This window comes from Aythya fuligula, chromosome 15 (genome assembly GCF_009819795.1).
Source record: "Aythya fuligula isolate bAytFul2 chromosome 15, bAytFul2.pri, whole genome shotgun sequence".
Lineage (NCBI taxonomy): Eukaryota > Metazoa > Chordata > Aves > Anseriformes > Anatidae > Aythya > Aythya fuligula.
Window position 1 is genome coordinate 1,189,414 of NC_045573.1, and position 12,689 is coordinate 1,202,102.

The following is a 12,689-nucleotide window of genomic DNA, read 5'->3' on the forward strand; positions in this document are numbered from 1 at the left end:
GAGCAGCTGGGGACATCCAGCCTGGACCCGAGGTTGGCATCACACGGGTGTGCCGTGGGGTTCTGCAAAGTGCTGTCTCTTCCTCTGCTTGGGCACAAGGGGACATCCTGCACGAGGGGCAGGGGCCCTGCGCATGCACCACTGGCCACAGGGACGGGGGACAGGCGACAGGGGCAGGGCTCCCGCGACTGCTGGTGCCAGGACGCAGGGCAGCGGGGTTCTACCTGGGTGTGTCTGAAGCCCTTGATTCTGCAATACACTTGAAATGGAGGATGCTAAGAAGGACGCTGTCAAACCAAGGCGGTGTTTGCCTTCCTGTGCCCGTGCCTCACCCTCGCTTCCATCTGTGACAGTCTGTGGTGCCCGTTCAGTGTCCGAGCTGCCCCAGCCCCTCGGCCCACGGTTCTGCTCGGTGGTAGCAGGCAGCAGCAGTGTATTTACAACCAAACTCAACGGGAGCAAATTGCACTTTGTTGGCAATAAATGGTTGCACCTTGTGTTGCCACAGCCTGTCACCAGGCAAGGGGGGACGTCATCCTGGGGCTGCGCTGGCTCTCACCAACCTGCACGTCAGTGAGTGCCCGCTGCGGGGAGAGAAAGCAAAGAGCAGGAGACGAGCATCAGGCAAAGGCAGCTGCTGTGGTCAGGGAGAACATGGCACCAGCACCGGCCTCTGCACCCTTCACTGCCCCCCCAAACTGCCCCATGGCACCACCCACCCAGGTAGCATTACCCACTCGGTGCCACCCGCCCTGGGGTGCTGCCAGCCAGCCTTTGTTAACTGGGGGCCACAGCTCCGGCTTCACCCTCCCCACGGCTGGTGCTTCGCTCCCATTTAGCAGGCAAACCCCCCGCTGGCTGGCTTTGAGAAATACAACTCACCTCAAACTTGCTCATGAATTCTGCAAAAATGCCAAAGAAAGATTCTGAAGTTGTCATTTTAGAGTCTTCCCCGAAGAAGGACAGCACCTTGCCGAATTCTTCCATGGCCTTGTGCTGCAGGTCATCCAGCGAGCGCATGGCGGGCTGGGCACTCTCCAGAAAGGACTGGGAGAGATGGCTTAAGGGACAATGACAACTAAATGGTTTTTTTTTTAAGTCGTGTTGGGGATTTGGCCCTTTTCCCAAAGGATACAGTCATCACGATTGCAAATCTGTCCTCTGCGGTAGCGGGCATGTTGTGGCAGGCCACCTGTATGTCGCTGACGGTGGTGTGGAGGTCTTTGAGGTCGGCCGTCAGCGTTCTCTGGTTCACTGCAGAGCAGAGAGGAGCCAGCAGCGTTACCTGGGTCTGGCTGCCCTCCTGCCCCTAACACGGGCAGCGAGCAGGGGCTGTGGCAGGGGTCAGGGCTGCCCGGGGACACGCAGCTCCATGCACCCTGCTCTGTGTGCTGCCTGCCCATGGGGTGCAAAGAGCAGCCGGGCCAAGTGTAAAATCCAGCTAGGAAAGTGACCTTCATCAGGGGAAGATTTACATCTCTGGGCCTGAGTTTTCTTCTTTCTTTACCCCCCGTAGCACCAATTCCCAGGGGAATTGCTCGCAACCAGGAGGCGATGACGTGCAAGGGGAAGGCAGCCCCACGGCTTGCCTGCAGCCAGCCTGCTGGGACCCCACCACTGCACACAGATGGTAACCCTGAGATCTCGGTGACTATTTTAAAGGCAGCTAGCCAAGCTGTGTGATCCTCAGTCCGTGCAAAACCTGCGACTGGACTGTGAACCCCTAACTGCGAGGTGGTGCACGCTGCAGGCAGGAACAACGCTGGCACCAGCCCTGGGGTGCTGTGCAGCGGGGATGGACAGAGACAGGGGCTGGGTGCAGCAGGATGGCTTCTGGCACTTCCTGCTTCTGCTACTCATAGGCACTTACAGGGTACACCTGAACTCGCCACCAAACCTTCTCGTGTCAGAAGGAAGGCTCAGCACAGAGACAGCCGTGTCTGGGCACTGCTGGGTGCAGCAGCGTGTCACAGCCAGGAGCACCCCTGCCACTAAGCTCATGCCTTTCCTGCCCCCTCCTGTCGCTCAAGACCATTCCCCCTGGCTCGGGTCACCATCCTGCTTGTACCAATGCTCATGGCCAGTCCTGTACCCGTACCAAACCAGGAGGCAGTGCGGATGCTCTTGCAGATGCTCTTGTTCGATTACCTTTGGCAGCGAGCGGCACTGTAGGAAGATCCTTGGCAAAGCCCAGGAGCTCTGGGAAGTGTTGGCTAAGTGATTTGGCAAGGATGTGCAGGAAGGTGGATTTCCCATCAACAGTCTTGGTCGTGTTCAGCTACAGCAAAGCAAAACAAGTTAGCAGACCCTATGCAGAGCAGGGCTGGAAGCACCCAGTGGGGCTGGTGGCACGGGGGCTCAGCCTGCGTCCATTCCCGTTCCAACGTTCAGTGTTTACACAGCACATTACACCCAGACAGGAGGCACTGAGATGCTAAGCAGTGCCCCCACCCTGTGGTGGGCTGTATCCCTGCTGGGACGGAGCCCACATGGGGCTCTCGGGGCCAAGGCCTCTGGGGCCGGTGCTGTGAGAGGCCCCTGCCCTGCCACTGGGCCCTCACTGGGAGCTGAAGCACCCAGGGGTGCTGTAGGAGCACAGGTGTGATCACAGGTCACTGCAGCTCCCGGCACTGCTGCCTCCAGCACGAGGAGGAGCGTGCTCGCTCTCCTTACCTCGGTGAGGAAGTTGATTTTAAAGCCTGTTGTTTTGCCGGTCTTGGGCTGCCCGTTGTTCAGGTAGTTTCCCATTGCCAGCACAAACTGCAAACACAAACGGTGGTGAATGACTGGCCAGCCTCCTCCAGCACTTGCACTGCCCCATCCCCGTCTCCTTCGGTACCTTTGGCACCTGCTGTAGGGTCAGAGCCGCACCACGAGTGCAGCTTACGTTAGTGCTGCCCACGAGTCCCTTCCCTCCCCTGCAGCAGTCAGGCAGGACTCTCCTGCGGCCAGGGGCTGGCTGGATCAGCTCCTTTGCCACTTTCAGCACACTGTGATTTTGCAGATCTTTAAGGGGATCTTTTAAAGAAAAAGCAGCGTTCCAGCAGGGCTGTTTCCCCTCCAGAAGGCTGACCCCTTATGCTGTGGCACCAGGGGCACAGCAGGGCCCTCAGGACCACCTGGAAGTCAGCCTGGGGCTCTCGGGATTCCTGCTCTCTGCTCGTTAATGTGCAGCCAGCCACTGCCTCCCCAGCACTTAACGAGGTGTTGGGGTCACTGGCCAGGAGCCACCAACGCGGTTCATCTCTCATCTGGAAACGCCTTCAGTCACACCGTGTTCCCATTCATCCCACCTGCTTTTTTTTAAAGCCAAAGCTGGATGAATTAGCATTAATTTGAGGCAGCTCATCTGAGTCAGGCCAGCACCCAGTGGTGGGACCCTGCAGGCCAGGGGCCTGGGCCACACGGGGCTGTGCCACCCACCCCACCTCTGAGGGCCCCGGAGGTATGCCAGGGACCCCAGCAGCTGCTGCCCACGGGGACAGTTCTGACCTCCAGGATTTTAGCCAGCTTCTTGCTGCTTTTCAGCTCCAGAGAGGCCTTGCAGATGCACTCGTAGCTTGCTTTGATCTCCTCTGTCTTCTCCTGCAGGGTGGTCTTAAAATGTAGGCTGCGCAGACGGATCTTGTACTCTGGTACTGACAACATCTGAGAGCAAAAGGAGGAGAATTACTGCTGTCACCTTTAACCAAATCCTTCCTAGATGATGCTCCCTGGCGTATTTCCCTGTGCTTGAAAATGGTATGGTGCTGCAGGAGAAGGTTTGGTGCCCATACCCACAAGTGTCAACAGAAAGTAAGTCAGAGGCGGGCAACGTCACTCTCAGCATGCAGTAAATTTTGTGGTATGCTTCAGCTGTGAAACTGCCACTGCTGGGAGCTCCTGGACACCTCGGGCATTGGCACAGGAGGTCTCGGTGATGGGTGCCCCCAGCTCTTCCCACCCACAGCAGCACTCGGAGCACACCAGAGCCCCGCTGGCTGCGTGCTGCCTGATGTGCCCTCCTCCCCTGTCCCTCTGCAGCACATCCCTCGGGCAGGGCCCCGCACCCGGAGCACCTGCATCCAGCAGGTACCTGCAGCACAAACTGGTCGGGCTCACTCAGCTTGCCGGGGTTCTCCTTGTAGCTCTGGAAGCGCTGCACCTCCTCCCCATCCGGGGCGTAGAGCAGGAGCTGCTTGATGTGAGAGGGCTCCAGGCGGTCCGTCTCCATCGTCATGAGGATCTGGCGCAGCTCCATGTGCGAGAGCTTGAGGTGGGCGATCAGGATGGCTGCGGGGAGGGATGGACATCAGCAGGGAGCCAGGGGCCGGGCTGCCTGGCAGGACGGGGCCAGGAGGGGAAGCACAACCTCTCTGTGGTGCGAGAGCAGCCTGGGCTTCGTGTGCCCACACTGACAAGGGCAGCTGTGGGAGGAGGAAGGGCTTTCTGCCCCCCAAGGCCCTGCAGAGGCTGCAGGGGTGGCTCAGGAGTCACTCTTCCCTGCACTGACCCCAGCCAGGTTATTGCAACATATTTCAAGCACATCCCCAGCAGGTCCATTTGGAAAACTGTGGGAACTGGAAACCGAGCCCAGAGCCTCCCCCACTGCCACATCGCTGCAGCCCGGGGAGCCAGGAGCTCACAGGTCCCACCAAGCCCTCCCAGTGCTCCTGCCCACCACAAGCACTGGAGATGTGGCACTGCCCCCCCTTGGTGCACGGGGCAGCCCCACACACTGCTCTTCCCCTGTCCCTTGGAGGCCAATGAGCCACATCCCATCCCGCTCCCTCGTCCCAATGCCCAGCCTGGGGGCACTCGCAGCGGCTGCTGCTGGGCTGCAAGAACAGCCCCGGCCAGAGGAGCCGTGCTGGGACTGTGCTCCTGGGACTGTGCTCATGTAGCCTCCTTCCTGTTACCTTGCCAGTTCTCTACATCCCTGGTCCCATCTCGGGGCCCGTTTTGGGGGTACATCACCACGATGTTTACTTACATGTGTTGTAGGCCTTTTTGTGGGACAAAATTTCAACCACGTCTTTCTTTTTAAAGGTTTCAGGCAAGAGAGTTGGCTCTGGAAGAGAAACTGAGAGATTTAATCATGGGTAAGGACAGGCTCTGCCGGCTCCAGTGGGAAGAAAACTGCTGAAAACAGTGAAACCATGAATGAAAGTGAGGAGAGCTGATGCTTTGCACACAGCAATGGCTCCGGGAATCCTTGAATTCTGCGATTCAAAGATCTCCTGAATGGAGGACTCAGTAGGAGCTGAAAAAGGTAAAACAAGAGGTGAAATACACAGAAAATCCCAGACTGCCCAGAAACATCCCCGAAACAACAGCCCCTGAGAAGGGTCCCGTTTCGTCCCACATCCACCACCAAACCCCTCTGAATTTGCCCTCCCCCAGCTGGGCCCATCCCACATCTGCTGTCACTGCTACACCTTACAGAGGTAGAACAAAAAAACATTACTCGTAATGCCCTCTACGGGCAGAGAAATGTTTTCACAGCTTTTTCAGGGCTGAGTTCCCAAGCAGCAGAGCTGCAGTTTGCTCCCAGCCTGCAGCACAGCACCGCCGGCTGTCGCTGCGGGCACTGCCTGCCCGGCGCACGGGGAGCACAGCCTGTGCACAAAGGTGCTGCAGGTTTAGGGCTCTGCTCGGTCAGAAGCCAAGCCTGTCATGGCAATGAGGAGCATTTTGGGACACGACAGCCTGAGGGCAGCCGGGCAGAGCCGACTGAGCATGAGTGGGAAGCAGAACGGGAGCAAAACCAGATGGCTGAGTCCCACCGCCCAGCCTGACTGAAACGCAGAGCCACAACAGACAACAAGCACAGACAGCGACAGCGAGGAAGACTGAGGGAGTTACACCACCTCCACCTTAACTGCTGGTCTCAGCACCCCATGTGTGAATGCTGCTGCACTGCCCCGAGCCAGCACCCCGCTGCCTGGGGGCCGCTCAGCCCCAAACCCACAGCCGCACACACCCCCGGCCCTCCAGCTGCCACCAGCACCCGCCCCAGAGCTCCGGTACTTACTGGTTGGTTTCTGCGTCCCAAAGTGCAGCTCCAGGTCCAGGTATTTGACCATGTCACTCAGCTTGTCGTAGTCCGAGTCTTCCCCGAGCTGCAGGAGGAGAAAGAGCGGGTGGGTGGCTGCGCTGCCCCCCGGGACCGGCGGGCACTGCCACCTGCACCGTGCCCCTTCCCTCCAACGTCACCCCGGGCTCTGAAAAGCCCAGGACACATTGATGGCACCGTCCTTATAAGAGGAGGGTCAGCCATTGTGAATCCCCTGCTGAAAACCCGTGAATCGCTCACTGCTTGCGGAGGTGGCTTCTACACAAGGTGCTGAGCTCACCTCGTGGGACCCACTCTCTTTTGATAAGAGAGGAGGAAGCCCTGAGATGACTCCTGTCAGCGTTTCCAGCTGGCCCTGCAGCTGGCCCTGCTGCCCCACAGGCTCATTTTGCTGCTGTCCTACAGCTGAAGCCCTACAGAGCAATAGTGCTGCTCCCCTACTGCTGGGGCACACTTGCTGTACTAAAGGATCAAGTAAGAAATCCGGAGGTTTCCGGAATTCTTTGCATCCAAAAAAATCACCAGGAAAAAACATCTCGTTCCCCAGAGTGCCTGAGCAGAGGGAGCTGCCCACAGGGATGCGGGGCTGCAGGTGCCTGCTGCAGGGCAGTGCCTGTGGGGCTGGACGGTGATCCCACAGCTCCAGCCAGCTGCTCAGGGCAGGAGGAGAAACACAGGGGCTGGAAGCTGAACTCCACCAAGGCCGGCTCCTCCCTACAGGGACCTGAATCCCCTCCATCACCTGAAGTCCATGAGGCCAAAGGCTCATCACGCCTCACTCCTTGCCTCTGCTTTGCCCCCCAGTGCTCTCAGCACTCTCCCCCCCACTCCACTGCCACCCATACTCGTGGTTTCCCATTGATAAAACCTCCTGCAGCCCCCGTGCCCCCACCCGGGCCATACCTGCCCCCAGATTGTCCCTTCTGAGTTCTCCACCTGCTCCCAGCGCAGCCTCTTGACACTCATGTGGTTGGTCTCGCTCCTGCGGTGCAGCAGCCCCCGGTGCAGGGGGGGCGCGCAGGGCACCGGGGGGGGCGGCGGCGGGGGTGGAGGGGGTGGGATGGGGTGCAGGTGGCTGATGAGGGATTTGGGGGCAGGCGACGCGCTCGCCTTGGCGGCCTCCGCCTTCGCAGGGACGGCCTGGGGGTCGTGGAACTGCAGGGGGGGCGGCGGCGGAGGGGGGCTGAGCGGAGGGGGGGGGATGTGGTCCGAGAGCGTGGAGTAGGTCAGGGAGCTGCCCTCGTCACTGCTGCTGATGTACTCGCTGCTGCTGACGTCGTTGGTGACGTAGCTGCCCTGGTCATCGTGGAAGCTCATCTGGGGGGGAAAGAGGGAGAGGATGAAGGAGGCTCCTCGTCCTCCATCCCTGGACACCAGCCTCAGCAGGGTCCTGCCCCCCTCTGTCCCCCACCCGGCCCTGGGATGTGTCCCCAGCCTGGCACGAGATGCTCCAGGCTGCCACGTGCAGGCTGGTGGAGAAAGGAGAGATGATGCGCCGAGCCCAGCACCACGCTCACCTCCTCGTAGTCATTCTCGGGGGTGAGGAAATCATCCACGATGGTGACCCGGTGTCCCAGCTGCTCGCTGAGGGCGTCCAGGAACCGGTCGGTGTCGCGGCTGCGCGGGGGCCTGGAGAAGGTGAAGAGCTTCTTCCGCCGCGACAGCGGGCTGAGCGGGTACTGCCGGTGCCGGGGGGACGGGGCCGGGCTGCTGTCCAGGCTGACATAGGGGTTGGACTCGGTGCTGCTCGGGGACGGCATGCTGCTGTGCAGGCGGTAGTAGCACTGCTGGGAGGCCAGCGGGTCGCTCGGCCACGAGACCGGCACCCCCGACTTGCGGGAACCTGCGGGACAGGGCGCTGCCGGGGGTCCTGCACCACGATGATCACTGGGTGAGCCCCCCTGAGCTCCCCAGCTCTGCCTCGGGAAGGCAGACGGTACCTGCAGTGCGCACTGGCTCCGGGGCTGGAGGCGATGCCCTGTGCAGGGCAGCAGTGCCCATCTTGCTGGCGAAGCTGCCCAGCAGGCGGTTTTCCAGCTCTGCGTACACAGCCGACATCTGGGGAAAGGAGCAAGGAGCAAGGAGCTGCTGGCAGTGCCCGAACTGAGACCTGGGTTGTGACCCCTCCCCAGGGACCCGCGATGTCCCAGGGCACAACATCCAGCACAGATGTCCTTTATTCTTTAAAGGACTGCTGCACCCCAAACCTAGGCTACCCTGACTTTCTGAAGCTCCCCAGGAGCCTCCCACAAGGCTGCAAGACAAGGACAGACCCCACTGGTCCTAACGCTGTACTGGTACTAACGCCATGAAGGCAAAGGTCCCACGTTCCTGGGGCAAATCGCTGCCAGGAGCCCTCCCCGCCTCCCACCCACGGGCGACAGCCGCACCATTTTGGGGTTGGGGGTCTCTGGCAGGGACGTGCCGTCCCCAGCCTGCCTCTCTCCAGGGATCAGGCGAACCGGGACCTCCACGGTGTCACTCTGACCTGCCGAAGGAAGACACAAACCCGTCAGGAGCATCCCATGCTGTGCATGCCCCCAACAGCCCCCGACAGTCCTGACCCGTGAAGGTCTCTCCCATCCTCTGCCCACCCCTCACCCCGATCAGGCATGCAGCAAAGCCCCGCGAGCTCCCGGGGCCGAGGCCCCCAGGGATGGGTGCAGGCAGCCCCGGGTGCAAGTGAAAGGGGCAGGGGGTGGTTTAATGTGGCAGCAGCAGCAGCCACCCAGCAGTGAAAGGTGGCGTGTACCAGAAAACAAGCACAGCTGAGAGACAATCCTCCTGTGCCTTGCCCCTTACCTCTCTGTACTCAGTTTGTCTAAATGGGAATAAATAAAATATATTTTTTTGGTTACTGAAAACCCCGTGGGCTGCTGACCCTCGCAATTCACTTCTGAGCAATGGAAAGGGCTGGAAACAACGTTCAGGCTCAGCTCAAGTGGCTTCGTATTGGAACTGCTTGTTGCAGCTGTTCCAAAAAGCAGGGATTTCCAGACAAAGACTTTGGGCTCACCCCATCCCAACCTCCACCTTTTCCCACCGTTGGTGCTCAGGGACAGGCCAGGACATCGACCTGGGGCAGAACACTCGGGCGCAGCCCTTGGGACCCCAGCCCCCTCCTCCCCACACCGGGAGCCCCGCGCGGCCCCGTGCCACCCACCTGCAGCCCCCCCTTCCTCGGGGAGGGGGGTCCGAAGGCTGCCCCGGCACAGGGAGGCCCCTCGCACGGAGCTGCGGTAGCGCTCCTCGGCCTCCGGCTCGGCTGCAGCAGAGAGATGCCCGGTGAGACATGGAGAGCTGTGTAGGACCCCCCCCATGGGGCTGCCCCCAGCCCTTGGGGCACGCAGCCGCTCTGCCCCCCAGCCCAGGGGTGGGACAGCACCAGAGCACTGCCTGCAGAGCTAATGAGTTAATTTGTGTGCAGGTCAGTGCGATGGCTCAGAGGCTCAGACGCAGCAGGACGAGGATACCGGAGCACCGGGCTCCCTGGTATCCAACAGACTGACGGTCACACAGCCCGAAACACACCAAGGTCAGAGATAGCCACCGGGTCTGGAAGAAGCCCAGGTGAAGAGCCATCCAAAATTCGTGGATCTCCGGCCATCCCACTCCCATACGTGGACACATCATGCAAAGACAAGAACCTGGGGTGCTCACAGACTGCCCCTCGCTGCTGAGAGGCCGAAAGGAGTGAGGGAGCAGCCCATGCACAGCGTGGTCCTGGGAGGCTCAGCACCGTCCTCCTCTGTCCATGGCTGGGGACACTTGCTTGGCATCCCTGACATGGGCTGCTGACTGCAAACATACAGACTTCCCCCCGAGATCTGAAGTTTATAAACTCCATTTTTAGGGTCTCAGCTCCTAGGAATATTCAACAATTTAGGTATATCGAGCCATGATTTCACACACACAACAGCAGTGGAAATTGTGCAGATTTGGTGAGCAAATACCCCTCAGTTTTCCATGGGGTATTTGTACCAGGACTGCTCAGCTGTTTCTCCCTGTGAGGGGAAAAGCTGTGCCAAAAGAACTGTGCTCTTCCAAAAGCCTCTCTGAATTCAAACACCTTCTTCATACAGTTTTACCTACACAGAGTCTAAAATAAACATAACAACAAAATGCAAATGGCCTAGAATAGAAGAATCTGAAAGCAACTAAGAAACCCAAATCCAAAGATTAAAGCATTTCAGTCCCAATTTGCCCTCCACTTTCCGCTGTCTGAGTGCAGAGCCCGTAATCCTCACCGAGCTACAGCTGGTTTTGTGTTGCCACAGCAACGAGCGATGCTGGCAGCAGAGGCAGACCGCAGGCATCCCTCAGGGGACAGGGACAAGTGATGTCTCTGGGCGAGCTGCGCGCCTGCCACCCCTCTGGCATCATCAGGTCGAGATACCCCCTCCTACCCCAGCGTTAACAGCAGGTGCCCGTGCACAGCTGACTGCTGCAGACCTCCCGAGACACCGCTGCCATCCATCACCTGCCTCTCTTAGCCAAGCGCTGCCCCTCGGCCACCCATTCCCTTCCTAACCTCCAACCTCCTGAGCAGCCTCTGAAGCCCTATGTTGTCGCAGACAACCTCTGCCACTGCACCAGCACCACCTCTCCTCTCAACCTCAGCCTGACGGTCACAAATCAAACCCTCATCGGTGCCAGGAGCCGGAGCCGCGCTCTGCACGGGGCTGCAAGGGGCAGCACCAAGCTCCCTGGGGGCCTGAGAGACACGGCGGGGGCTTTCCTCTCACCTGCCAAGGACTTGTAACCAAGAAACCTGGCAATCTTTTGCTGGCAGTGCTCCTGCTCTTCGTACGTCAGCAGCTGGTAGATAAACTGCCAAATGACTTGCTTGGCTGGTGTGTCTAGCACCGGGTACACATCCACAATAAGAGTGTCAATATTCCTGCAAGATTGGAAAGAGAGGGCTAGGCAGTGAGCACGTCCTGAGCTGCACAGCCCCAGCACACAGCTTTGTGCTTCCCGGCCTGCCTCTCGGTGCGAGCACACCGGGTCAGATACACGCAGAGCTGCCAGCGAGGGACCGAGCCCTTCAGGGCGAGATGTCAGGGACGTGGAGCTGTGCAGGTGGTGCTAATAATGCACAGAGATCTCCTGGGCCCAGCAGCACCTGGCAGCCGGGCTATAAAACCTGGTTCATGAGGCAGGCTGGGCTCTGGGGGAGCTGCCTGGAGGAGCCCCAGAAGGCAGAGAGGTGCTGATGGCAGCAGGCTCAGGTAGGAGCATGCTGGAGAGGAGGGCTGGGCTGAAGGCTCTGCTTTGTGTTGGCTCTGTGGTGGGTGGAGGTGGTGGAAGGGCTGTTGAGAACACCAGGGCTGAGCACCAGATTCAGGGAGGAGGATGAGGCAGCCCAGGGAAGGAGGGATGCCTCAGGAAGAGCTGCCTTCTGAGAGCTGAGGTCAGGCTGCTCCTCTGCTGAGAAGCTGAGGTGGTGATCTGAGGCCAAAGCTTCCTGCAACTACTGCATCCTGCTTGTAAAAGCAACAGCAAGAATTTCTTATAAAGAACTGGAAGGAGAGTGTGTTTATAACAGATCTGTTGTCTTGATATTAACCCCATGGAGCGTCCCTGTCCTCTAAAGAGCAGGGACCAGATCCACGAGGAAGAGCTGAGGGGGGGAAAGGGATTATTTTGCTGCTCTCTAGCTCTGAGCTAATTTGCTTTTTCTGTGGAGCTGGCTCAGCTCCTGGCTGCCAGCAGCCTGTTCCCCACTGGGAGGTTGGTATTTTGGAGGTGCTGCAGGGGCAGGTGCTGCTGTGCCCTCTGGGCTCGCTGTTCTCCTGGTTTGTGGGCAGGCTGAGCTGGCCCAAGCCCAGCTGTGGGTGTCCTGCTCCCTCCTGTGCTCACAGCTGGGAAATGCTGCTGCTTGCTGAGCCTGCAGACAACATAAACTTATTATTTGGGGATTTCTGCCCTTCTCAGGGCAATTACAGGTCACAGCTAGCTCACCTGGGGCACACAATTAGCTTATGATGAATTATTGTGAAATGGGGCAGCTACAGGTGAGACAAACTCCTCAGGAGAAGGAGCCCATGCAGCCCTGGGGCAGATGAAGGTGATAGCCCTGGGAACAGCCCTGCTGAGAGGGAGCTGCCTGGCTCTGTTCACAGGACTCAAGTTCTCACCCTGGTGCTGCAGAGCCCTGCTCAGGTCTGCTTCTCCCAGCTGCAGACCCTGGTGCCCTGCAGCTGTTCTCACACAAATGCCCACTGGGGGAATCCCGCAGAAGCAGAGTGGTCTTGGGAGAGCTCACAGCAATGACTTCTGCTTTATTGTGGTGGAGGTAGTGACTGCAGGGCCCCAGGAGGGTTTGCTCAGCTGCTGGGGGGGATTCCAGCAGCTGTGCCTCCCTCAGCACCTGCAGGCTCGTGGGCAGCACAGGGCTCTGGTTGCATCGTGGTGGTGCAGCCCTAGTGACGCTGCTGGGAGTTTGTCTACTGCTGTCAGTGACCTAAATACAGAGGGGTTTGTTGCATTTCCTTGTAAAACTGAGGACTCAGATCCTTATCTGACTTTTTATAAAGCAGAATGCTGCATGAAGGCAGCAGGAGCCTGCCTGGCTCTGCCTGGTGCATCCCCAGCCTGTGGTGGGAGCTGGGCTTTGGGGGGCAGCGAGCAC

General features: G+C 59.3%; 1 protein-coding gene across 1 annotated transcript in view; it reads right to left on the reverse strand.

Moving 5' to 3' along the window:
• Nucleotides 1-512: 512 nt before the first annotated feature.
• The window catches only part of LOC116495500 (delphilin-like), a 28,812-nt gene continuing 16,635 nt past the window's right edge, over nucleotides 513-12,689 (reverse strand). Inside the window, 15 exon segments of the mRNA XM_032198010.1 lie at nucleotides 513-584; nucleotides 883-1,047; nucleotides 1,136-1,254; nucleotides 2,149-2,278; nucleotides 2,674-2,760; nucleotides 3,493-3,648; nucleotides 4,076-4,272; nucleotides 4,973-5,062; nucleotides 6,014-6,101; nucleotides 6,959-7,372; nucleotides 7,573-7,929; nucleotides 7,931-8,113; nucleotides 8,446-8,543; nucleotides 9,219-9,320; nucleotides 10,801-10,955. Coding sequence (XP_032053901.1) covers nucleotides 513-584; nucleotides 883-1,047; nucleotides 1,136-1,254; nucleotides 2,149-2,278; nucleotides 2,674-2,760; nucleotides 3,493-3,648; nucleotides 4,076-4,272; nucleotides 4,973-5,062; nucleotides 6,014-6,101; nucleotides 6,959-7,372; nucleotides 7,573-7,929; nucleotides 7,931-8,113; nucleotides 8,446-8,543; nucleotides 9,219-9,320; nucleotides 10,801-10,955 — 2,413 coding nt within the window.